Below are 27,359 nucleotides of genomic sequence, written 5' to 3' on the forward strand. Positions count from 1 at the left end.
TTTTCTCCAGAACTGCAACGCTTTGGAACTCCCGTTAGGGTTCTTGCTTTCCCAACTGTACTTATATGCAGAAGTTCAAGTGTAGTGTGAACAGACATCTTGCTGCTCAACTCCCTACATATAACCCCTGTAACTTATGGTCCCAATAGTAGCTTCCTACATCAAAGTGGCACTGTACCTTGTTTGGGGTGAAAATGGAATTTTAAAAAAAAAGACGTTATAAAGTAGATAGTAGTAGGCTATACACAGGGCACATAACTCCGGAACGAATATTTTAGATTACTTGTGTCATGGCTGCAATATTTGACTTTATTTTTTCACTAAAAACACAATATCAATTGTTCTACTCAACAAGTTTTCGTAATTTTTGGATATATTACTATTTTCGACATGACAATTAAGTATGTAATATTGTTTTTGCTTAAAACAATATATTTTTTTAAAATCAATTTGTCGACGATATATTAACAAGCACCTTGAATTTTTTTTTCATAAACTAGGACTTCTTTTAATCCAACAAAACCATTAAAAATATACAAGCAACTTATTTTAAAAATGAAAAGAGAAAAAAAGAACACAAAACGGTCATCTTATTCTTCTTTCAAAGAATATCGCTTTGATGTTAAACACCATCAAATATTATTAAATAGAGAAGTAGTCAACCACCTCAGCAGAAATAACCTTCTTAGTGACATGCAATATGGTTTCCATTCTGCTAGATCTACAGATTCTAGCAGATCTCATAGGATTAGTGAATCTCTCGACAAAGGCTTCCTTTCTAGGGCAATTGGTCTTGACATATCAAAGGCCTTCAATAAGGTATGGCATAAGGGCCTACTTCACAAGATTTCCAGCTACGGTATAACTGGAAATGTTTTCTCAATTATTAAATCATTTCTCTTTGATAGGCTCATAAGAGTAGTGGTTGATGGGCAAAATCAGAGGCCCACAGTATAATGCTGGAGTCCCTCAGGGGTCCATCCTGGGCCAAACTCTCTTCCTGATCTACATCAATGATCTCCCAAAATACATACTTAAATCATTCGTTGACATCTGTGTGGATGACACAACCATCTATGGCAACACGTCAAAGGCTGTAAATGACAAAGTTCTGATTCTCTCTCCTCTGATCTTGAGTGCATAGTATAGTGGGAGAAGAGGTGGCTGGTTACTTTTAATGCATCTAAAACCAAGCTCCTATCTTTACATCATCAACACTCTGATCCCCATCTGGCATCAATTGAAATGGATGGCTCTCGTCTTGGGGAGACTTCATGTTTTGACAAGCTTCTGGGTTTGACTTTTACTCCTGATCCGAAATGGAACACGTACATCAAGTCACTACTGATGCAATTCTCTATTTGTATAAAAGCCAAGTACGACCAAGGATGGAGTACTGCTGCCACATCTGGGCAGGAGCTGCTAAAAACAGCCTATCCTGCCTTGACAGAGTACAAAATAGACTTCATGGCTTAGTGGGGGATGCCCTTTTCACTTCCCTGTAACCTCTCTCTTCCATAGAAGAGACGTTGTGAGCCTGTCTTTGTTTTATCGTTACTTCCATGGCAAGTGCTTGTTTGAGATCCAATCTCTGGTCCCCCCCCCCACTTGCCAATCTTTCACGATAAACACCCGTCTAGCTGAAACCACTGTCATTAATTTTCCCCACTCTCAAAGCATAGATTCCATGAACAAAACTTCTTTCTTAGAAGTGCACACCTGTGAAACTCTCTTCCGTTTGCCTGTTTCCCACCTGACTACAACTTGGATGTATTCAAGTCCAATATAAACAAATTCCTGATGAACTGCCCCCTTAAGTAAGATACTTTATCAAATCTCCAATACTAATGATTACTACGATACTACCCCATCGATTACTGTACAAACAATAATCCTTATCCCCGAGTGGCTTCTGGGCCTTGATAGGTGGTGACCTCCACATAAAAAAAAAAGATGTTTTTTACAACTCAACAAATTTCTTAATGCTTTGCCTTTATAAGTATTGTGTCTAAGAATTTGATATAATCGTGATATTTTCATCTTTGTTTTTCACTTGTGCTATTTTTACCTGAATCCGTTAGTATGCTATACACATTTTAGTTTTACTCAACTCGATAAATATTCATAATTCATATCAACAATTAAGTTTTTAAAAAATAAAATAATTAAAAATAAAAACAAAACAAAAAAAAACAATTACTTTTGGAATCAGAAATTGATTCAAACTTTCTCGGTCCATATATCCCTTAAAAGTTCTGATTCCCAATTCTGATTTTGATTAATTATCCCAACAATACTCAATATATTATCAAACTGTAAACATTTCAACCTACAGGTAAAACAAGAAGAACGGCACTGGGGACTAATTCCAGGGACATCAAGCTGGATGACATGTCTTCGGAAGTGAAAGTCCTTTTTGGAAACACTGTGTACAACTGTACATTACTGCAACCCAAATGCTGAAAAAATACAAAGAAAAAATTCATGAAACTAATAACAAAATTAAAGATTTAAACTAATAAAAAAATTGAAAAAAAGAAAACGTGGATTTTCAAAAACAGAAGTTATCTCCCTTGCATTAACTAATAACGAAGAGATGTGTGTCCGTCTATGCATCTCTCATCTGTCCGATCAACTATGAAAATAACATAACATGTGACAATGAGGAGCAAATAAAGCAAGAAGGTGAGGGATTGTGAAAGGGAGTGTATTAAGCATAAGTATTTCAATGTGAAAGCTGCGAGTTCAATCCCTGTAAGTGGCAGTAAATTTTCATTTCAATCACACCCCAAAATAAATTTGCCAAAATATCCAAGAAACAAAATCATCATGGACGATTGTAGATTGCAAGACTTATTTGCATGGAGCATTTTCTAAAATATATATTCAATATTCATTGAATATACATTTTAGAAAATTAAAAAATATTAGGTTGAGAAAAAGTTCTTACTGAATATTTAATTTTGATTTCAAATGATGTATTTTCAAATAAATTTTCATTATAGTACTTTCACTTTATATATCATTTTAATGAGCGTTTTTCACTATCTAATCATTTAAATTACAATCGTTTTAAAACGATTATGTCTTCTTTTCGAAACGTTTAACACAAGATGGAAAAAAAACAAATTCACACAATTTTCTTATTTCAATTTAAACTAGGCAGAAAAGTTGGTGAAATAGCTTGCAATATCAATGAAGCATTTGGCACAGGAACCACGCCTGAACGCACAACACAATGGTGGTTTAAGAAGTATTTTCAGTTTCATTATTCTGGAATTAGGGATTTTCCTTTAGGTTCCATTTATTTAACCTAATTAAATTTTCCTTTAATGTTTCCACTAGTAATCTTAATTCTTTCATCAATTCAATCAGACTGTTTTGTGTTGTTTCTTGTCTTGAAATTTAATTATTTGTCGATTTAGCTATATTTGTATACGTTGGCAAGTCTGATGTGCTCTCAACTAACCTTCTCACTTCTGAGTACTATAGACTTTTGGTGTGTTTCGTTGTAGTTATTTGTTTTTCTTTCTTCCAAACATCACATTCTTTTGAGTCAGCTGCATGTTTTTGGTTACAGTTTGTGCATTTTAATGGCATTTCGCACTTAATGTGTTCTCCAATTTCACCACAGTTTTTACACGTCTGGTGCATCCGTCTTTACGATGGCCAAATTTATGGCAGTTGTGACATCACAAAGGGTTTTATATATAAACTTCTTTTTCTATTAAATATCTGATTTTTATTTCAGTAGGAGGTTTGGGGATGTTGCAGTTTAGGATGTAAGTGTTCATTAAAATTATTTGGTTGTTTTTTTTTTTATTGTTATTCTTTGGACATCTATGACGCCTTGTTTTTCAAGTTACTTTCAATTTCATCTGGTGAGCAAAGTGAGAGTTGTGTGCTTTCTATCACGCCCTTTGACGAGTTCAAAGTGGTGTGGAGGTAAGCTTTTATTTTAAGGTTGTGGATATGGTTTTGGTTTAGAAGTGTAGTTGCTGAGAATTGATTGGGTACTTTACTAAGGTGTGTGTTCTTTCTTAGTTTTTTAATTGATGTGCTTTTTGTTATAGATTAAATTTATTTTCAATGATGAATAGGGATAATTTAGTGATTGGAGTGTTGCTCTCTACTAACTCAAAAACAATGAATCTTGGAAATATTTTATCGTTAGTTTTGTTCTCTGATTCTGATTCTATGTATGAGCACTCTAAACTGGATTCAATATGTTTTTTTTGTTTGTTTTTGTTGGTTACCATGGGTTAATGTTTTTTATATTTCATCTTCCTTGCTCCCTACCCACCTCGGAACACATCAGTGGGAGATGTTCAGGAAGAAACCCTTTCGCCTTATTATCCTAGGGATACAAGTAAGGTACACTTTCACTAGTAGGAAGTGAAAAACTTCAGTTTTAATCTCTTCCTGTAAAAGTTTTAATCTCTTCCTGTAAAAGCTTTTCCATAATTATTATTATAGACCTCTCATCTACCAACTACCACTTTTCAACAATCTCGACAACTTTCTGCATGAACATGCTTCAAATACATAAGCAATATCAAAAACGCCTTCAGTGTCTACATGGCCACCAGAACGCAAGATTTTGACATAACTGCCATAAATACATTTGTTTTGCATTGAAAAAAAGTGTGTTGATTCTGATGGTGATTATTTCGATCAATAAATTTTTGTTTGAGCTGAGATATGTTCATCTGAATTTAAAAGATAAAAACCGCAAGAACATTCTTCTTAACCTGATATATATACATGCCCTAAAGTGTAAATCCATTTGGATCGAGTTTATTCAATTGTAGCTGTTTAGAAAAAAAAACTTTATTATATACATTATAAGTGTATATTTTTACAAACATACACGCACACATATATATATATATATATATAGAGAGAGAGAGATGAGGGAGGGGGTTTTCTTGTTAACCTGATAATTGTCTTATATGTTGGAATACTTGTATCTACCTGAGTTATGTAATTGTTGGCAGTCGATAATGGATCAGATGACTTGAACTGATGTGTGACTGATGAGCCATCTGGAAGACGGAACTGTAGTCGTGATATTTCTCTGCGTAAAAGAAAAAGAAATGGATGCATTTTAAAAAATAAATAAAAATAAATTTTTTTTTTAAAACAAGAGAAGTTTCTGCAGTCATCATCATATTTGGTTTAACATCTGTTTTAAATGCTGGCATGTGTTGAACAGCTTTTAGAAATTGATTTTCAAATTAACCTATCTCTGGCTAAGTTTTTATTTATCTCTCTTTCTCTCAAATTCATCCTGATCACTTCATCCCATATTTTCTCATTGCGAACTGACCATGCTATCTTAAATGCTCTACATCTATTGCAAGTACGCTCATCCAGTCTTTCAATGTGACCAAACCAACAAAGTCTGCTGTTCTGCACACATCTCCTAATATTGTCCAGATTTAATCTCCCTCTGAAATCATCAGATCTAAGCCTATCTTTAAAACTCAAAATACATATTCATTAGTTAAGCCTTTATCATCTGGTTGAACTAATTCGTTCAGTCATAAATAAATGAATATAACGGCATAAATAAAGTGGAAATTTATTCAAACATGCCTTGTACGTATTAGTTCAGTATCTGGGTAGATGCCAGATACACCCAAATTGCAACTGTCCATTGCTTACATTCGGTATGCCGCCATCTGTCTCAAAGATTGGAGGATTTCGTTTGTTACCATAAACACACTTTTTTTCAATCACTATGGATAATAATCAAGGTAAGTTTATGAAATGCAAAAATTCTCAGTGGTAGTTTAACTATTGAACTTCATAATTTTATAATGGTTGGTTTAATTATATGATATAGAAAGATTTGAAGTTAGATATCAATCAAAGTTCAAAAATGAGCAAAGAAACATATATCTAAAATTATCATATGTTAAAGAATTTTTTGAAGGAGGATTATTTGTATTATTTGGACGATCGTTCTCATTTTGCTGTTATTCTAACGTTTTGATTCATGTACATTCTGTAAAAGATTCATGAATTCAACACAAAATTTGATGCGACACACATGAACATGTATGTAGGTTACATCAACCAAAATGTTGTGAGAATAACGTTCAAGATATGACTGCTTCCCAGCTAACTATAACCTGATCGTTTTCAAGTCTAATGTAAATAAGTTCTTGTTGAACTGTTCTCTTACATAATTAAACCCTACCAAAATTCCACTAATACTGATCATCAAGGTACGCTTATCGTAAAGTGGTCTCCAGGCCTTGATAAGCTATAAGTAAAAAACAAAATTAAAAATTGTCCTTTGAATAATGTATATCTCTCCTTAATATTTCTATTATTCGTATTCATTGGATTACCATTCTTATCTTGAGTGAGGTCCACAAAGACTCGTGGCGCAGTGGTTAGAGTACTTGGAAAAATCAATTGTAAAAGTGATATTCTGCTGAAGGTTGAAGGTTAAACTCTCAGTGTGGGCGACTAAAAAATACAATTGCGAATTACTTAGGATCTTTATCCAGTCATGGCTGACGGAACAAGAACATACTACCCCCGTGAAGTAAATAAAGGGCTCTGTTTGAAATACCATCCAAGTTTCCGAGTTCAACAAGATACACTTGAAGGTCGGAGGTTACATCGACCGAAATGTTGTGAAAATTATACTCAAGATGAGAACAGTAGTCCGATGAATCCAAATAATATGAATAACCAAACCTCATCTCAAAAATTCAGAAACGTTATATTACTATTTGTTATACAATATTTTTTTTAATTAATGAGTTGACAAATATCCATGTCAAAAGCCACTAGAGGATAAGAGTAATTGACTTACCTTCTTGCTGCTTCTCTTTGTGCAGCAGTCATTTCTTGTTCTTTCTGTTTGCGCTCTTTCATATCTTGGGCTATGCGATCCCTTTCTGCCTTTTCTCTTTCATATTTTGCCTTACGCTCCAATCTGAACGAAGAAACAAAAACATTTGATCTGGTTGTTCTTTTTGCTTCACCCCCTTAATACACTCTGATGCAGCATTCACCTCAACTCAAGCAAGAAATACTCTCTCGTAGAATTAAGTTATTTTTTTTTTACTCACATTCACTCCTAACAAAGCATATCACCACTTGGATGTAAGGGGCTACTAATTCGGACCATGCCTAAGAAAGATTAACAAGATGTTGGTTTACATTACATTTAAATTCTGCATATCAGTACAGTCAGGGAAGCAGGTAGCAGGAAGAGAATTCCAAAATCTAGCTGTTCGAGGGAAGAAACTATTAGAGTAGAAAGCTTTCTGGCATTTAGGGATGTCAACAGTGAAGGGGTGTAATTTTGTTGCTAAGCGGGTTTGTCGACAATCTGCACATCTAGGGGGCACAAGTACAATAAGTTCATCAGAGCACATTCCATTAAAATATTTATAAAACAGGCACAGTGATGCAACATTGTGGTGGTAGGACAGAAGTGGGAGGAGCTTAGTTGACAAAGTGGGACCTATTAGATTGAAAACTCTTTTTTGCACCTTATCCAAGAGGGAGAGGCTAGTGGTAGATACATCAAGTCCAGATGTCACAACAATACTCCATGCATAGGTGAATGGTGGCCTTGTAGAGGTACAGGATACTCTCAGGTGTGAGTAGTCTTCTAGCTCAATAGAGGGAGCCCACCTTCCTTGCAGCAGTTTCATAATGCCCTCAATGTATTTGTTCCCATTCATATTGCCTGTGAATGTTAAGCCGAGGAGTTTGAAGGAAGAATTCTCAGGTAGGTGGCTATTTTTCATGGATATCGGTGGTTGGAAAGGCATCTCGTAATTGTTTAATAACTAAATTGGAACTGAATACAAACAGTTATATATGTAAACACGCGCAAGATGGCTGCATGTTTAGTGGGAGGCATAGTTTTAATGCATGCGGACTAAAGACCTGTGGTGAGAGAAATATTTAGCTAAAAAAAAAAAAAAAAAAAAAGAGAGATCACCACACAAATGGGCTGACTTTTGAAATAGTAATGTCTTGTATACGAGGTTTCATGCTGCGATTATAATCCACTTGAGATTTTCCAAAAGTAATGCCCTAACCAGATGGCGGCTTCATGATCAGTCAATTTTTATGTACACAGATTAACAGCTGATAATCTCAAGTGGTTTTGCAGTGTAGTCAAAGTGATATCTATAAATATTCCAGCAGAGGGAGTTAGCTGAGTTCCTATGGTTTTCAGGGGAAGCTTGGTTTGTTTGTGCTTGGTCAGATTAAGAGTGCTGATTCCAAGTCTGTTGTTCAGTGGAAATGTTTTGGTTTTGTTTGAAAGGAAAATCGGTTGCAGAGTGACTGACACCACACGATTTACACTGCAACACTGTGTCGGAATCGACCACAGACTTCAGATGACAACAAGCAAACAATCACAGCCTGTGCAACGAACACACACACAGATGAATGTTCACAAAAGGATACAATGACTTACGGAAGCATTTGTAAAGATTTATAAAATAAATGTTTGAAAAATCATTTGATATTAACAGATTAAAAATGAAAAAATAAAATAATTGTTCTTGATACATTTTAAGCATTTTTACAAAATTTAATGAACCACAATAACATCTAATGAGAGTATTAAAAAACCCAAACTCAGCTCACTAAGTAGCGGTCAGTTTTCAATATAGAAGTAAAAAGAGGAGGGTCTACTTTCAATATACAACACCAAGGCCAGCTAATTGCCGCCATATGCCGAGTATTCGCTGAGCTCCTGCCAGCGCTTATGGAAAAGGCATGCTCCCAGTTCCAGACCCATATCAAGGTGATGATTGAGGCTGAAGGTGGCTCCATTGAATAGATGTCAGCTCTACTACATAATCAAGTTACCTGAATTGATCTTTCAATAAAAGTTTTAAAATAAAGCTGTAGCTTTCTTTTCTGTGGGCGACAAATTTATCATTCCGTGTAAATATCACATATGACTTGCCTACATCAGTAACCAACGGCAACGTATCTTACAATCTATCTATATATCTATAAAAGTGAACATGTCTGTGTGTGTGTCTGTACATTTCTCTATCACAGTACTCTGTCAATTTTCAGTCTACAGACTCGAGATTTGACATAAGGGGTATTAAGATTTGGAAAAATCTTTTTAATCAGTTTTCGGCCAGAAATTTGGCTGTCAAGGGGTCAAAGTTCAACGATTTGACCTTTGAAAACTCTACCAAACTCCTCCGCCAATTTTGGGTCTAAACACTTGAAATTTTAAATGTAGGTTACTTGGACATGGATCAAACTTTTTAATTTGATTTCAGCCCAAAACAATGAATGTTACGGGGTAAAAATTGGGGTTAAAATTTAAAAAATTGACCGTTGCGGTATCTACCAAATTACTCAGCCAATTTCTGGTATAAAAATTTGAAATTTTACAAAGGGTATTCAGAGATAGGGCAAGCTTTTTAATCAGTTTAGGTTGAAAATTTGAGCTGCTTAAGGGGCCAAAGTTCAAAATATTTGACCTTTGCAGTTTCTAGCAAACTACTCAGCCAATTTTTGGTCTAAACATTTGAAATTTTACATAAAGAGTATTCAGATATGCAGCAAATAACCTTTGCAGATTATACCAAACTCCTTTGCCAATTTTGGGTCTAAACACTTGAAATTTTAGATGTAGGTAAGTTGGACATGGGTCAAACTTTTTATTTTGATTTGAAACCAAAACAATAAATTTTTTTTTTAAATTACTTCTGCGGTCTCTACCAAATTACTCAGACGATTTTTGGTCTAAACATTTGAAATTTTACATAAAGGGTATTCACACATAGGGCCCGTTATAAACCGTACATAGGGCTCGAGCAAAGGCAGGCTGAACTGCTAGTATTAAATGAATTAAAAGAACAAAAAGAAATATCTCACTTGTCACGTTCAATCTCATCTTTCACACGTTGCCTTGCTTTTCTGTCTTCTTCTTTTTGCTTTTTGATGTCATCTTGAATTTCTTTAAAGTTCCTCTCTTCTTGGTTACGCCTCAATTTCTGAACATCTTTGCCGACACGTCTTCTCTGTAACTCCCGCTCTTTTTCGTTCTAGAAAAAATAGGATTTAAAATAATCTTTTAGCATGTTTGGCAATATATGTCTATATTATTACTAGAAACATCACTTGAAAAACTTCAACATAAAATAAAAATAGATATACAATTATGTTAGTTTAAGAAACTGATAAGTTGCTAAAAGAGGAACACCATTTTTTTTTCCTTGGTCTTTCCTTGTCAAAATCTAGCCCAAGCACTCTCAATCATTTGTTTTTTCAATATGACCAAACCAATGAAGTTTCATTTTTTTTTTAAAAAATGGTTGAGTGTGCTTTGGGTTCAATGTAGGATAGTTGAGGTAGTAGGGTCAGTTATCAGAAAGGGAAGGCTATTTCTATTAAAAGAACATGAAAGAAAATACAAACCTCTTCTTCCTCTTTGGCCCGTTGTATTCTGCTTTGATCCATCTTTTGTGTCATTCTGAAAAGATTTTATAATAGAATTTTCTTTTTAAAATCAAAATAAATAAATATTAATTCAATTGTGCAAACAATGGAATTGTCTGGTGATTGAGGTAGTTGCAGTTTTTTCACAACCATCAAAATCCAGACAAAAAAAAAAAAAAAAAATTTCTATTTACGCAGGCAGGCAAGCAGAGTGGAAACTCCCCCCCCCCCATTTGAAAAAAAAAACAAAAAAAACAACCCAATTATTTGTATTATTTGTTTTGATCGGACTATTGTTCTCATCTTGAATGTTATTTTTACAACATTTCGGTCGATGTAGCTTCTGACCTTCATCAGGCATGTTGATCACCATCTTGGAAAAGAAAGGAGAAAAGTTATTGGTTTCGTAGCTGGTTTTGTATTCTCAGAGTTGTTTTTGTTTTTTTCGCCGTGGTTTCATATGTGTGAAAAAAATTTGGTTGACAAAGGGGAGTAACTCTGATAAAGTGTGACAACCTAATTAAAAATTCATAAAACTGAATTTTATAATTTTTTTTTTAAATTAAGTTTTTTTTTCTGAAACTTGTTTTAGTACAACATATTCATAGAAAAATTAAACTTACAAAACAATATTTTCAAACGCATGACTAAGTTTCTCTATTCAAAATTCGCACTAACTATGTTACATATCGATTTCAGACTTTACAAGTCGTCAAACAACATCAGACACGTACCTTTCCTCTCTTCACAAGGGCTCACCCTTCCATCATACCATCAATAAAATTAAGAGAAAAAAAAGCACTAAGTCTTCAATGAATAAGCGGACTCAACAACGAAAGTCTCAGAAAAACTTATTTTAATCATTTATTAAAAATTTAAATAACATTATTTGTTTTTTTTAAATTTTAAAATGAAACTTACGAAATAATGTTTTCAAAGATCTGACAAAGTTTCTCAATTACAATCTGGTCAATATTTCCCATTAATTGCATAGAAACATATCCTGAATTGCCAATTCAGCTAAAATAAGACCATAACAATAACAGTATTATGTTACTATGATAATACACATAACATTAAAGACGGACATTACACTTATTGCAGTATGTGTTGTGCGTTCAACGGCATAAATTAATGAAAATAGATACCAAGTTTGCAGATATATATAACAATAGTAACACAAGAAAGAATATTTACACATTTTTTACAGACAATAGCTTTTGGTGAAAAATGCATAAGATGTTTGCATGCGTATGTGCATGTTGTTGATCTCTGTCGATCATGTGTAGTCTGAGATTAAATATTTTGTTGAATGGTGTTACCGAGGTAGTTCATGGATCGTAAAGTTTGTTTGTTCATAATTTCAAATGTTTTGCTTATCTCAATAAGACTGGATAGTATGCGAATGTTTGTTTCATTATAGAATCAGTTTGCATATGTAAACCACACTTGGAACGCATGAGTACCACGTCCATTCTTGTTTGATATACAGGGAAGAGAGAGATGGAAGTTGGTATTGCTACCTATCGGCTGAAACATGCAACAAACGCGATAATCATATATGTCTCGAAACTGAAAGTGTTGTATCCATGTGTTCGCTATGCACAAAACTCAGACTAGCATGTCTCCATACACTGATGTTTTGTTGCATGTTGTTTTCTTGAGAAAGGAGTGCAAGATGGTTAACAAGTAGAAATAACAGAAGGTTTATTGCAATATACTGATTGTATATAGGTGAACTAATTTGAATATTACTTTGCAAAAGAACATCTTATTCATTCACTAGTTATTCTTATTTTCTAATTCAATGAGTGTTTTCAATTTACTATACCACAGAGTTCTATTAATATATATCTGTCAATTTACTTTTGGGCATTGCAATCTGGTTCTACATGGAAAATTAAAAATCAAAGCTGACTCCTCTCTCCTCAAACTGATGTTGCAGACAAGTGAGTATTCCTTCCACTCCCATTTTAATTTCACTGCAAAATTAAATTCTGCCACCATGATGCATTCTGGTTCATTCATGTGCAAATCAATTTTATTCTTTTGTTAAATTTTAAATTAAAAATAAAGCCCCTATCCCAAACACTACGGCCAATGAAAAAAGTTGGTGAACATGTCCCATCCTCAAATTTATTGCATTGCAAGATTAAATTCCACCTTAATGGAGTTTGCAGATCTGAATTTTTTAGATGAGGTCTGATTGTTTGTATTCCTTGTTTTGATTGGACTATTGTTCTCATCTTGAGTGTTATTTGTGCAATGTTTTGGTCAGTGTAGCCTCCGACCTTCGTTAAGCATGCTGGTCACCATCTTGGAAAAGAAAGGAGAAAAATTACTGTCTCTGAAAGAATATTTAGATAGTTGGTTATTCTTGCCAGTTCTTGGTAAAGCTTATCAAGTGTTTACCATTTTTTTATTGTTTCGAGTCCGTACCGAATTGATATTACATTTCTGAATTTTTGTAGACATAACATTCAAGATGAGAACAATAGTCTGATCAAAACAATACAAATAATGGAGTTTAGTCAAACACAAGTCAGCCATTTGATTAAGAAAAGATTTAAATTGAAATCTTAAACACACATCATTTCTGTTGTTTATATACACTACCTCTAAGAAAAAAGTTCTCCACAAAACCGTAAATTGTAAATGTTATTTATTTAGTGGAAAAATAAAGAAGTAGGATCCAGCCATGCAATGTCGTTTACATTATAGGTTCACAAAAAATGCAGTAACTTATCGGGAGAGCGGACATCAGACCGCAACTCTAAGCGTAGGTGTGTGAGGCAGCGACACTTACTTGACTACTGATTTTAAAGAGAGGTGAAGTTGGACGACAGCGGTCTCAAAGTGGTGGACTTCTTTTGTTATCTCAGGGATGTGTTGAGTGCTGGCGCTTTAGTTCAACCATTAGGATAAAATCAGCACAGGGTAAATTCCACAAACTATTGCCAATCAGGACATCATAAACTATCCATCTCACTAACAGGGGAGGATATATAGCAATTGTCAGAAACTTGATATATAGAAGTACGTGTTTGGTCCTCAACCGGTTTTTATGTGTTTTCAGCCTAGTGATAGAACAATGATCAGATGGTCTGATGTTCTGTCTGTAAGGTTGAATTATATGAAAGATTGATGATCCTCTGACAGTCAGTTGGTTATGTTGGTTTGGCCATATTGATAAAAGTTATTATTGGATAAGAAAATACTGAGTTCTTGAGGTGGAGGATCAAAGGAAAGTGGTTTGACCCAAGAAATTTTAATGTAAACCATCAACAAGAATCTTAGACAATGGAAAATGAACAGATCGATCCTCAAGATGGCCAAACTTGCAGACTACGAAAAAATGTCACATACAGACCTCGCTGATCAAGGTAAAATAAGAAAATAAAATAGAGATTATCATGATCGGTAATTTAGAATTGTTTTTATTCCAGTAAAAACATTACTCACCAAAATAAGCAATTTTAAATACATTTTTCTTCAAATAATATAATTCTTAATAAAAACAGCAATTTTAATTGATTTTTTTTCTTCCAATAACATTTTTCCTGATAAAAAAAGCGATTTTTAATTGTTTTTCTTCTAATAATATATTTCCTGATAAAAAAAGCAATTTTAATTGTTTTCTCTTCTAATAATACAATTCTTTAAAAAAAAAAAAATGGAAGTTTGTTTTTTTCCTAATAATACAATTCTTAATAAAAAAAAAATTTTAATTGTTTTTTTCTTCCAGTAATATATTTCCTGATAGAAAAGCAATTTTAATTGTTTTTTTACTTCCAATGATATAAATCTTAATAAAAAAGCGATTTTAATCGTTTTTTCTTCCAATAATATATTTTCTGATAAAAAGCAAATTTTAATTGTTTTTTCTTCCAATAATATATTTCCTGATAAAAAGCAAATTTTAATTGTTTTTTCTTCCAATAATATATTTTCTGATAAAAAGCAAATTTTAATTGTTTTTCTTCCGGAAACATATTTCCTGATAAAAAAAAAAAGAGCAATTTTAATTGTTTTTATTACAATTCAAGTAAAATCATTTGTCCAATGAACACTTCAACTAGTAGAAGTATATGGGAGTGGTTTGCACAAGTTAAAACTTATGTGTTATTCTACACCTACCAAGCTCCACCCTTTCACCCTATGTCTAGATGCATTCTAGGCCAATTGTATAAAAAAAAAACTTCTGGGTCAAATGTACTTTTCAACAAATTATCAACTTGACATCACTTGACATAGCCATCCACATGATTAATGGTTTTCTTTTTTCACTAATGAGTCACCAGCTACCAAGGCTAAAAGCAACTCGAGGGTAAGAGTTAATGAGATGAATAGATTTTCAGTTGAATGAAAAATATAAGAGGTTTACAAATGATAAATGAAGTGAAAAAACAAAACTGAATAACTATGAGCATGATTTTTGAAGACAATCATATTGTAGTCTGCAGTGAAGTAGTCCTGGCGTAATGTGTTCCACAGATGGGAAGTTCTTGGAAAGCACTGTTCTTCATGGAAATTCCATCTGATGCTAGACACATGAGGTGTTGGATAAAGAAATTTGGAGATCGTGCACACACACACACATAAATTTCAGGTTAGCAGAGAACAATGAAAAAACACACATATTGACCTCTGATGGAACAAAGAAAGCAGGAAGTCCGATGAAAACAAGGATGAAGAGATGCATGCAAGTGTCACATTGTTAGCTCGCCACCCAAACTTCCACCATCCTTGCTCGACATGTCCTACTACCACTGACAGGCAAAGTAATAATAAATAAACACAGTTTTGTTTATGAAACTGTCTCTGTGTTTGAGTGTCAAAACCATTGCAACGAGAAAAGTGTATATATTTATTAGCATCACACATCTTTGTAGAAGTGCAACAAACATGATTATATATACGTGTCAGCGATAAACAGATAAATCGTTATAGAAAGAACTGACTATACAACGGAGGGATGGAAAGAAAAATTCTTTGCAGTTGTGGTAATAAGGATTTTTTATGAATCTTTAATTTATCTCAAATAATTTCAACATGCTGATTTTTGTTCTGCATTTTTTGTTATTAGAATGTACATAGGCATATGTGAAAAAACTGTTTAAAAAGATTCTTTAGTGCTAATTCAGAATAGGCACCCACAGATTTGCAGTTGTAGCATCAGCAGTTCCAAGTTCAAAGGAAACCAAAGTCGTTCTGACTCTTACAGAATTTAAAGATAAATGATACAAATATAATGGCACATTTATATTTCGGCAGATAATCATTTTTTCAATTAAACAGAAAAGACTTATCAGTTTAACGTCCGTCTTACATGCTTGCACATGTTGGACAGCTTTAAAAAATTTACCTACAAACTAACCAATCTCTAGCCAAATCCATTTTTATCATTTCATCCTATGTTTTCCCTCTAAACTGACCCTGCTACATTAACTGTTCTACATTTAATAATCCAAGAACTCTCATCCATTCTTTTTATGTAGTCATTAAAATTAACTCCTCTGCACACATTTCTCAATACTGTCCAGTTTTAATCTTGCTCTGAAGTCATCAGATCTAAGTCTTGTTTTTAAAACTCACATTACAAATCCAGCATATTTCTCCATGCAACACGTATCAGTTTCACTTCTACATGTCATTAGCGGGGGCACCCAGCGTTGCCAGGGTGTTTGGAGGTGTAAAAGAAAAAAAATGTGTTAGTAGTCAGGCAAGCTCAAACCTGCGATACGAAGGCGGAAAAGAAAGTGAAAGAAAACGTGACATCTTACCGCTACGCTACGAGGCTATAAGAAGTGAAAAGCATTCAAATTTAGCAATGTCAATGAAAAAGTTGACTTGCTAAGTGAATACGCAGGTGCAGAAATAAGCGTTGGCTGAAGGCCAGTTCAGCTTTCCACTGTTTCATTTATTTGTTTCCCCACGATGTTGAGGAAATCAAGCTCCCCGAAAAATAGGGAGTTCTCAAATGAATAGCAATTGTCTGATATGAAGGGTATTCCCCACACTGATCAAAGCTGATTGCCTTCACGACGTGCCAGCCACGAAGGCCAGTGAGCTGATTTGATTTGATTCAGTTTCGCTTTGTTTATACGAAAAAGACAAACAAACACTGGAAACCAGGTTTTTTTTTAAAAAAACTCGCTCAAAATAAATGTAGAGACGATGACTGTTCGCAAATTGTAGATATTACAATCTAGGGAGTATATAAAAAGTTTTAAAACACAGTAACCCCCCCCCCCCAAGAAAAACCTTTGTTGGACATACAAAAACGTCCATGCCACTTTTGCCTTTTATGTACATAGATTAGACTGCATACACATTCCTTATAGACTTTTCCATTGATCAACACTGGCAATGTTCTGTTCATCAGTAATGGCAAAAGTTATTGAACTTAATCCATTCTTAACTATTATCATCACACTAGCATCTGCTCCACCGTGTTTTCCAAGGTAACAAAACTTCTTGGCAACCTCAATAGCTTTGCCATCCAAATATACTTTGTCTAAGTTCTCATACATTTCCACACTCCTGTCCCCCTTCCCCGCTATAAAAAATATACAATTACCCTCTTCTGTTCAAACAAAAGTAAATAAAACACTTAGCATTAAAGTTGAAAAAAACAAAATTTCCTTTTATATCCAAATAACGAAAAACCAATAAAAAAAAAGAAAGAAAAGAAAAATTAAATAATGCACTTAAATATAAAAAAACGAAAATCAACACATTTTGTTAAATAAATTCTTTGCAAAAAAAAAAAAAACACAAAACATTCGTATTATTTGGATTCATCGGACTACTGTTCTCATCTTGAGTGTGATTTTCACGTTTTGGTTTATGTAACCTCCAACCTTCTTCAGGTGTATTTTGTCGAACTCAAGAATGTTTCTGTCGAACTCTGGAATTTAGACGGAATTTTAAGCGGAACCCTTTATTTACTTTATGGTTTAAGGTTCCTAAAATTTGTACTAGAATTGCCCACAAGAACGCATAGCGTAGGGGTTAGAGTACTTGGAAAAATCAATTGTAAAAAGTGATATTCTTCTGAAGGTTTAATGCTTAGTGTGGGTGAATGAAAAATACCATTGCGAATTACTTAGGACCTCTATCCAGTCATGGCTGATGGAACAAGAACATGCTACCCCCGTGAAGTAAATAAAGGGTTCTGTTCAAAATTTCCAAGTTCAACAGAAACATTCTTCAGTTTGACAAGATACACCTGAAGAAGGTCAGAGGTTACATCAACCGAAACATTGTGAAAATCACAAGATGAGAACAGTAGTTCGATGAATCCAAATAATACGAATAACCAAACCTTATCTCAAAAATTTAGAAACGTCACAAAATATTCATTTTATGCTCAAACGTCTTTGTTAATGTTCAGAAATGTTTTGGAAGTCTTTGATGAAACTGATTTGATTAACGAACTGAAATTCTCTAGGCACCTTTTCGGAATCTGTATTGATTTTTTTTAAATACTATCATTAAGCAATTGCCTAGAGTTTCTAGTTTAGACAAGATCAATTCCTTTTATTTGCATTTGATCGTCTTTTTTTTTTTTGTGTGTTTTTACCGTTGAATTACTAAGGAAATAAATTATTTCTTTCTCTTTCTATTTGTATTCATGAATAAAAGTATGGTGACATTTGAGTCTGAGTCAATATATTATTCTAAAAGTTGTAGTCAGAAATTTTATAAATTACAGGAATCATCAACTAAATAGTTTTGTTTTCATTGGGGGAGGGAGATTTCTTGAGATTTTATTTAAAAATAAACAAAAACATTGAATTCAACAATCCTTGAAAAACACACCCATCTTTTTTAAAATCAAAATACTGCAAATAATTTTCATTTGAAGTCAAGCCGTTTGAAATGTCAGAAGTTGGAGTGAAGCCTTTTAATATCTCAAGAATTTTAATACTGACTACTTAATAACACCTCATTTTTCACTAAGTATTTTGCTTCATCTTTGAATTGTCTTGTTCTTTATTTTTCATTCTTTCATTCACATTCATTAGCATTTTTCTGAGCATCATACCATTTCATACCAAAACACTAACTTTTTACTCTTGCGGTATCTACAAATGACACATGATTTTGTCTGACTATAAAATGACACGGACAAAGAAAAACAGATTTATTTGTTTTACCTTTCAATCTGGATTTTTCGATCTATATCAGCTTGATTCTCTGAAGAATCGGTGCCACCTTCACCTTCACCTGACGCTGACGCTGCCGCGGCAGCAGCTGCAGGAGACAGGTCATCTGCAGCAGAAGTGGAAGGAGTAGACTGCATGGTTGTTTCTGATGTGCTTGCAACAAGCGGCTCAGGTGCTGCTTCTGCTCTGCGCCCTTCATCCTGCATCATTTCAGGTCCTTTTCTTATGATTCCTTCTGGGCTTGCTGGAGGTGAAGGGTCTGCCTGACAAACAGCTGGATTAGCAGAAGCAGCAGCTCCTGATGCCCCTGCCAAAGGCAGCGGACTTCCAGCTTCCTCTCCATCTGGTTGCTACAAATAAAGAAAAAGTTAAAAATTTATGTTATCTATATATTAATACTATTCCAACTAATATGACTATAACTAGTAGTGAGAATCGTTAATCATAAGAATTGTGTATTCTAGGGGGAATCGGAATCACATCGTTAAAGAATACCTTAGTTTTACGATTCTTTCATTACGATTCTCTTATATTTTTCAGTTGAACTGTTTGTTAAAAGTGAGATTAATGCTGTCAAAAATTTATGATAAAAACGTTATAGAACTTTTCATAACATATTTACTATTATTCATATGTACAAGAATTTTATTAACTACTTTAAAGAATAAACAAAAAGCTTTAGTGTGTACATATCTCTCATGAAATGTCATAGATCCAAACACAGTGAAATGTTATTTGGTGCTAGTGCACTTATGATCCACGCTATTTTTAAATAGTACTTTCAAGTTTAATTAACGTTTTACGATACCTGTTTTTAAATTGTTAGGTGAAAGTACAGAATAGGTATACAACACCCTCCCGTCCCCATGTTAAGAATGGCTTTCTAAATAATGTCATTATTCAGCATGACTCAATAAGTGCATGCATGAGTACCACCTTTTATTTTCTTGAATAAAATAAAAACTACTCAACGAGAATACGACTGTTTTGTTTTAATTATTATTTTTTAATCAAAAATAAAAAATAAAAATTTCAATTGTTCAAAACATGTTTTTTTCCCAAAGCTTATAGGGATTTTTTTTAATTACCATATTTTTCATGAACATGCTTTAAAAATGTTTCAAAAGTATGTCATATTTTTTCACTTTTCATGTTATAAGCCTCTCTATACATGGCCTCATCGACATGAGATCATTTCATTTCTCCTACTGATCCCGATATGTATTTCAGTCTTCTTTTAATACGAAACCAGTAGGCTTCAATATTGTTGGTGTAAACACCAGTAAGTGGATCCACCAAATTTTATGAATGGTTTATAGTTCTGTGAACATAATTAACCTTGAAAATAATATTTAAAAATAGCGCGGATTCCATTTTGACTTTCACCAATTTTCCTGTTAATAATTATATAAACTCCAGCAAAAAAACAATATCCATAAAAAAAAATAAAAAAATACAGATAAAATCATATGAACAAAGATCATGCGCAAATTTCAAGCCAAAATAAAAAAAAACTAGGTTACACACGCAAAAATTCTTTCCTTGTAAAAATAATAACTTCTCCCTCAGTCGAACAACTTACAACATCGGAGCTGATGCGTATTTCGCTACAGGGGTAGCATTCATGTACGCCTGCCCTTTTTCTTTATATTTTTTAATATATAAAATAACTCCTGAAATTGATTGTTATTAATTTCATGGTGCATGTTTAATTCATGGTTAAAATATTTGTTTTGACTTTTATCTTCAATGAAAGAAATTTTACAAAAAAAATCAAATCGTTTTCAAAATTCCCTTAATTGTATTTCCACTTTTTTGCTGTACCAAATTTTTTCGCTACACAAAAACTTTCAATTATATAATGGTATATTTCAAAACAACAATTTCACGGGAATCGGAATCATACTTTGTATCGGAATCGTTAATTAACATTTTCCTGGAATCGGAATCGGAAAACATTTAGGAATCATCCCAACACTAACTACAACTATATATTAATACTAGACTACTCGTGACCCGTTGAGTCAGTATGTTATATTAGCTATGGAATTAATGTATGAGCGTGACACTTGTGACGTAAAGAAAATAGTTTTTTGTAACATAGCAGAAACATTTCTATGAAAGTATATTAAAATGAAAAAGAATATAGATAGATTTCTATGGGTCGTTCTGTTTATAATTGTTCATTTTTGAAAAAAAAAATTACAGCCATTAAATTATAAGTGATTTGCCATACTTATAGATAAATGTGCACTGAACAGATACCATAATACATAAAGTTAAATTTAAATTTTGCTATATTCTTTTTAAATGAAATTGTTAGTTGAAAGTACAGAATAGTTTAAAACATTCTCCCCATGTTAAGAATGGTTTTTAAAATAGAAAATGAAAATAAAATGTAACTTTTTTTCATTTATTTTAAACAAACATTCATGACCCATTGGGTCAAATATTTAATTTATATGTTAACAATAAGGTCAATAAAACTAATTAAGATAATGAGGAAATGAATGACGTAAAAAAAAAAAAAAAGCAGAAAGTATTAATTGTTTATTTGGATAATTTAAACATGAAAAAAACGAACAATTAGGACGCTGAAAACGTACACAGTAAAACAATATGTTTTATTGTCGAGTTGATTATTTATTTACACTGTTATGGGTTTATGTTTGTGTACGCATGCGCAAACGGAAGTCATAAACCGGATGTTGGGTTACAACACCCCTTACAAGGTCATTGGAGTTTTATAATTATATAGATTATTCAAACTAATATGACTATAACTATATATTAATACTAGTCTAACTAATATGACTATATATAGTAATAATATTCAAACTAATATGAGTATAACTATATATTAATACTATTTAGAACTAATATAGCTATAACTATATAGTAATACTATTAATAACATTATATATAGATAGAATATATAAATACTATATTAACTACCTACATATGCTAAAAATCTATGCTAAAAAATATAAAAGTGTAACTAACTTTATGAAGTATATATATTATTCCTTAACTGAAATTCGTTTTGAGATGAGCATTATGTATATTAATTTATTTTTTATTTCGGACTATTAGTCGCATCTTTATTAGTTGTTGTTTTTCATCTTTTATTGGTTTGTTTTATTCACAATGTTTCGGCCAACTATTCCTCTGGCCTTCGTCAGGTGGTAATCGCGACGGATAGGAACTTTGAATCTCCTAACTGGATTCTCAGCCATCACTGTCATCCGTAGTTGTTGTCGTCTCATCACATTGTCTGAAAATAGCGGTTTCAATCACACCCAAAGCGTGCCAGAGGTTTACTTGGCCAAAAATGTGGTGAGACGACAACAACTACGGATGGCAGTGATGGCTGAGAATGCAATTAGGAGATTCAAAGTTCCTATCCGTCGCGGTTACCACCTGACGAAGGCCAGAGGAATAGTTTGACGAAACGTTGTGAATAAAACAAACCAATAAAAGATGAAAAACAACAACTAATAAAGATGAGACTAATAGTCTGAAATAAAAAATAAATTAACTTTATGAAGCTTGTCCATGTTTGTTTTGTCTTATATGTAAAAAGTTTGATGAAATTTCAATCCTTATAAAAATTTCAGAAGCACAATAGGAAATATTTACTGGATTTAATGTAAACTTATGTTCTCATTAATAATTATTCAAATAATGTATTTTCTGTTGTCGATTCCCTATCAGTTCATTTCAATCCTATCTATACATATGTGATTTTTTAGCAATTGATTTATCCTGAATAACAATTGTATTTGTTTCTAATAGAGTTTATAAATTCCACAGAATGAGAAATATATTTCATCAATAAATATGTTTTGATAAAGCTGATATTTTTCTGGATAATGCAAAAAAAAAAAAAAAAAAAAAAAAGTTTTTGGGGACAGAAAAACCAATAACATGCAGCAAAAATGAGTTTATTAAGATTTCTATGAAAATAGTGTCCATTGTATTTTAAATATAGAACCGACCCAAACGAGATGATTAATAAGTACTAATAAATACTCAGAAAGTAATAATGTGTTACACAGTTCAATACAAATAATAAAATCATATTGTAAGAGAGAATCTTTAATTTACTCCTTTAATCTAGCACCTCTTGGCAGACAATGTTCTTTTGTTTGTTCTATCTTTTTATGTTCTCTTTTTTTTTTTTTTACATAACATTTCACTGACTCCTTTCTTTGGTGAACAGCTGCATGTTGAAATTACTAAAAGTTTCTTTCTTACACCATTACAACAATGATCATATATTTTTATAATGATATTCGAAAACAAGGCTACATCAAAAGGATGTCACTCTCATATTCTTATTCAGAGTGGGCAGATTAACATTTTTATAGACAAATTTCAGGAATTTGGCATTTTTTGAAGCAGTTTAGCCTTCAAAAATTGTATTTAACCTTTTTCGACGCACAACGTATGGACTAAGAAAGGAGCAAGCAAAATATTATATAGATTAGTGTGTAAGTTTTTATGCTCTTTTCTGATTCAAATGTCTTATCTAGACACTAGAATATAACAAGACTCTTCTAACCGGTTTGCATTATTTGTACAGCAATTCTCATCATGCATGTTCTTATCAAAATGTTTTTGACCTCTGATAGAACAAAGAAAATACTAGATTGGACTTGTACACATATATGGACCTCTGATGGAACAAAGAAAATACCAGATTGGACTTGTACACATATATGGACTTCTGATGGAACAAAGAAAATACCAGATTGGACTTGTACACATATATGGACCTCTGATGGAACAAAGAAAATACCAGATTGGACTTGTACACATATATGGACCTCTGATGGAACAAAGGAAGAAATTTTCAATAAAAGCAAGAGGTTCAATGAACAAAGAGAACAGACTGAGATAGACACAGAATCGTTATGTTGTTAGCTTGTCAACCCCAACCTCACCTTTCACCACTCTTGCTCGACACATCTGACGACCATTGACAGGCAAAATAATAATTAGATAAAAACAGTTTTGTTATGAAACCGTCTCTTTAATTGTCAAATGGCTGCAACAAGCTAGAGTGTATATATTTACTAGCAGCAGGCATCTTTGTAGAAGAGCAAAAAACATGATTATATATACGTAACAGCAATAAGCAGATAAATCGTTACAGAGAGCACCACTGTAAAAAAAATTCCAAAATATCAGGAAAACGTTAGAAGTCAAAGATGCAATGCAAAAAAACAAAAGAGTAACTTTTAAATTTTCATCTGATGTTGATGTTATGTCAAGCTTGAAATTAAAATGAATTTTCTTGGCCTGAAACTGTGACTAAATTTTGATAACTAAAAAATATATTACGTTTCTGATTTTTTTAGATGAGGATTGGTTATTCGTATTATTTGGATTCATTGGACTACTGTTCTCATCTTATCAATCATATATCAAAAATTCATTTTTTTATAAGAAATTATAGAGTTTGCTTTGAGGTATTGTAATATTTCAATTGAAAAAGCAGTTAGAAGTCAACAAACCATGTTATTTTGTTTTTAATAAATATATTATTGATTTAAAAGTACTAAATTTTCAACAATCAATTTTGGCTTTCCTTATAAACTTGACCTGCGACCACAACTGTTTTACATTTACTAACCCATTCTTTTAATATGACCATACCATCAAAGTCTACTTTTTCTGCACAAATCTCCCTATGCTGCCTGGAGGTCATCAGAATTAAGTCTAAACCTAAAGACTCACATTACACATCCATCATATCATTCTCATATTATTTCTCTCCATGCAACACATGTCCTCAAGCCTCACTTCCATACATCATCACACTGCATATACACATGCCTGATAGACTATTTCCTTAATTAACAGTGGTAATGCTCTGCTGATTAATAATGACAAAAGTTAAAAGTTGCCTGGACTTTCTTTATCCTCTTCTAATTCCTGCAATCACACTAGCACCTGCTCATCTCTGTGAGACAATATTGAGTGAGCCCACATGTTCCATGTAATTACTCCCCCCCACCACCTCCATACTTTTTTCTATGGGCCACCTCAAAATATGATGACTGTATCAAAACATTGAATGGAAACTCTAAAAGACTTCAAGAATTCATTTTAATAATATTTCCAAAGTTTTCGATGAAGATTTATAATTTGTATTATTTAGATGATAGTAAAAATAATAAAGCAAGCATGCATTCACCTTTAAACATGGAGGAGAAAAAAAAGATACCAACCTTAAGTACTTCTTTAACTTTTTCGTGAAATTCTTCAGGCGATAAGTTACCAGCTATGACTTCAATGGGGACACCATTTAAACCAATAAAAAATGTTGATGGCACTACTACAACAGGATCTAACAAACATGTTAAGAAAAAAAAGGACAATTTGGAAAAATTTTTTAAATTCAATACAATTAGATAATGTGAAATGCCACGAGATGCTTAGTATAGGGTTCATACAGATTTTTAAGGACTTTTAAAAGCTTTTGAAAGTTTTTCAAGGCCTTCTCCAGACAAAATTTGAGTTTTCAAAACAAAAGTTGGGGTTTGTTTTACAATCCACAGTGATATGAAAAAGTGGTAAAACATTAAACATACAAATGTTACCATAGCCAATAAAAATTACCTTGCAACATACCTACATCATTTTTGGCGTTTTTAATTAGTTTTAAATGATTTTTATTTCAAATATTTACTCTCTTTACGGCTTTTAATTTTCAACCAAAATGGGGGGGGGGGGGCAGCTGGCCTAATTTTAAATTACCACAATTTTTTACGGGAATGGGGGAATTCGCCATTGGATAGTATCATCCGCACAAGGAAAGTATTTTTTTAGAGGGGAGAGGGTAATTTTATTTATGGCGGCCATCACTACTTCTGCCCCCCTTGTGCCCCCCCCCAATAAATTATAAATGAGAACAAAAATGGAGATTTGAATCTTTATCACAAAACTACCTCTAGTAGCCATGATAAAAGGACATAACTATTGTATTGATAATACTATGCAATTTCAGAACAATGTATTTTGATTTTATTTTCAATATTTTAAAAAATATTTTGATGGGATTTTTATTAATACTTAAAAAATAACCTAATGATATTTATTTCAATTTTATTTTAAATATTTCAACACAAATTATTTACTGGACATGAAGAATGCAATTTTCAAGACTTTTTCCATATTTTCAATGATTTTTCAAGGTAATAATAGAAATAAGGTTTTTTTCAAGGCAAAAGTCAAAATTCAAGGACTCTGTAGTAAAGCCTAGACAGCTATAAGACACTTCGAGAAGACTAGACGGCCACAAAACGCTTATTAAAGGTCCAATGACCAGGAAACACTTAATAAAGGTCTGATGGCCACAAAACACTTAGTAAAGGTCAGACAGCCCCAAGACGCTTAGTAAAGGCCACACAGCCATGTAATGTTTAGTGAAGGCTAGACAACTATGATATGCTTAATAAAGGTCCGATAGCCACAAGACACTAGATAAAGGCCAGACAGCCATGAAATGCTTAGTAAAGGTCAGACAGCTATGATACACTTACTAAAATAGTTGAATGCTCTACCACAGAGCTATATCTCCAGATGACAATATATCTGGGGGGTTTTAAGAAATGATTTACTAAAATTTTATTATTTCTTTGGTCGGTGTAACGTAAAATATTCCCCTGTAAAAATTCTCTCTCTTTTTTTTTTTTATCTATAAGAGAGTAAAAACTATTTTTAAGAACAGATTTTTCTGATTTTCAATAATGTACAAAACATATCTAAGAACACTGCCAGACATATAAATTAGCTTTGTGTGAAATTTGCAAAAGATAGGCTCAGCCGTTTTGGAGCCTATGAGGAAATGACGTTTATATAAGAATGTAGATGTATGAAAGAGTGACAAGATGAAAGTTAACATGCCGAAGAGATAATGAAACAACAGATGAAATAAAGATTACGATCTTAAAACCAAAGTTGAACTTGCAATGAAAAAGGATACAAATCTGGGAGAAGTGCTGGCACATATCACTGAAAAAGATAGAATTGGTAATGTTAACTAACAATGCATACAAGTATATATTCAAATTACTGATTATCTAAGTCATATAATATAAATAAAATCATACATCATTGCTATCTCATACAATGATTTAATGTCAGTTTTGGAGCAAAGAATCTTACATGCGTTTCTGGAGAAAATTTACAGAATGCTTGGACAAATTTCAAGCTATCATATAAATGTACCCTTTCCATCTTCAAGAAGCATTACAAGTTGATTTTTTCTTTTTAGATAATTGTTATCTTATCAACTTGCATGAAAAGAGCTATGTAAAAGATGACTAAAACCGTTTGAATTATGCAAATACCATCAATAGTTCAAAGGTTATGAGAATTTTAAGTGCCAAAATTTAGGTTTTTCCGTGGACATTTTTCTATAGAAAAAGTGGGCTAAATCACGGACCTCAACATTTCAAGAAATTCGGTAATTTCGCCATTTATTTATTTTTCAAGCTATTCTCATGAAACTTACTTCTTACATAAAATTGTGTGCTCTTTCTGATTATGTAGTCAAATCTGATGTATCTCTTTACTATAAGCCATGAATTATTATATGAAATTTCAATTTTTTTTAAACTGGCGCATGGTATCATACAGTGGGTGTCTATTTATGAACAAAACTAAGTATTATAGTAGTATTTAAATATAACTTTATTGAGAATAGGCATTTTCCTGCCTCCT

The 27,359-nt window shown here is 32.7% G+C and overlaps 1 protein-coding gene across 1 annotated transcript in view; it reads right to left on the reverse strand.

The window, feature by feature from the left end:
- The window catches only part of LOC145246579 (UBX domain-containing protein 4-like), a 107,010-nt gene that overhangs the window by 37,795 nt on the left and 41,856 nt on the right, over positions 1-27,359 (reverse strand). Inside the window, exons 3-10 of the mRNA XM_080108190.1 lie at positions 26,620-26,648; positions 24,863-24,981; positions 18,618-18,976; positions 10,435-10,489; positions 9,892-10,061; positions 6,833-6,955; positions 4,975-5,077; positions 2,334-2,459 (exon numbers count right to left, since the gene is read on the reverse strand). Of these exons, the coding sequence (XP_079964316.1) occupies positions 2,334-2,459; positions 4,975-5,077; positions 6,833-6,955; positions 9,892-10,061; positions 10,435-10,489; positions 18,618-18,976; positions 24,863-24,981; positions 26,620-26,648 (1,084 nt within the window). The remainder of the gene's footprint in view (positions 1-2,333; positions 2,460-4,974; positions 5,078-6,832; positions 6,956-9,891; positions 10,062-10,434; positions 10,490-18,617; positions 18,977-24,862; positions 24,982-26,619; positions 26,649-27,359) is intronic.

The sequence above is a fragment of the Euprymna scolopes genome, chromosome 24 (assembly GCF_053919585.1).
Source record: "Euprymna scolopes isolate OS-2025 chromosome 24, ASM5391958v1, whole genome shotgun sequence".
NCBI classification, from domain to species: Eukaryota; Metazoa; Mollusca; class Cephalopoda; order Sepiida; family Sepiolidae; genus Euprymna; species Euprymna scolopes.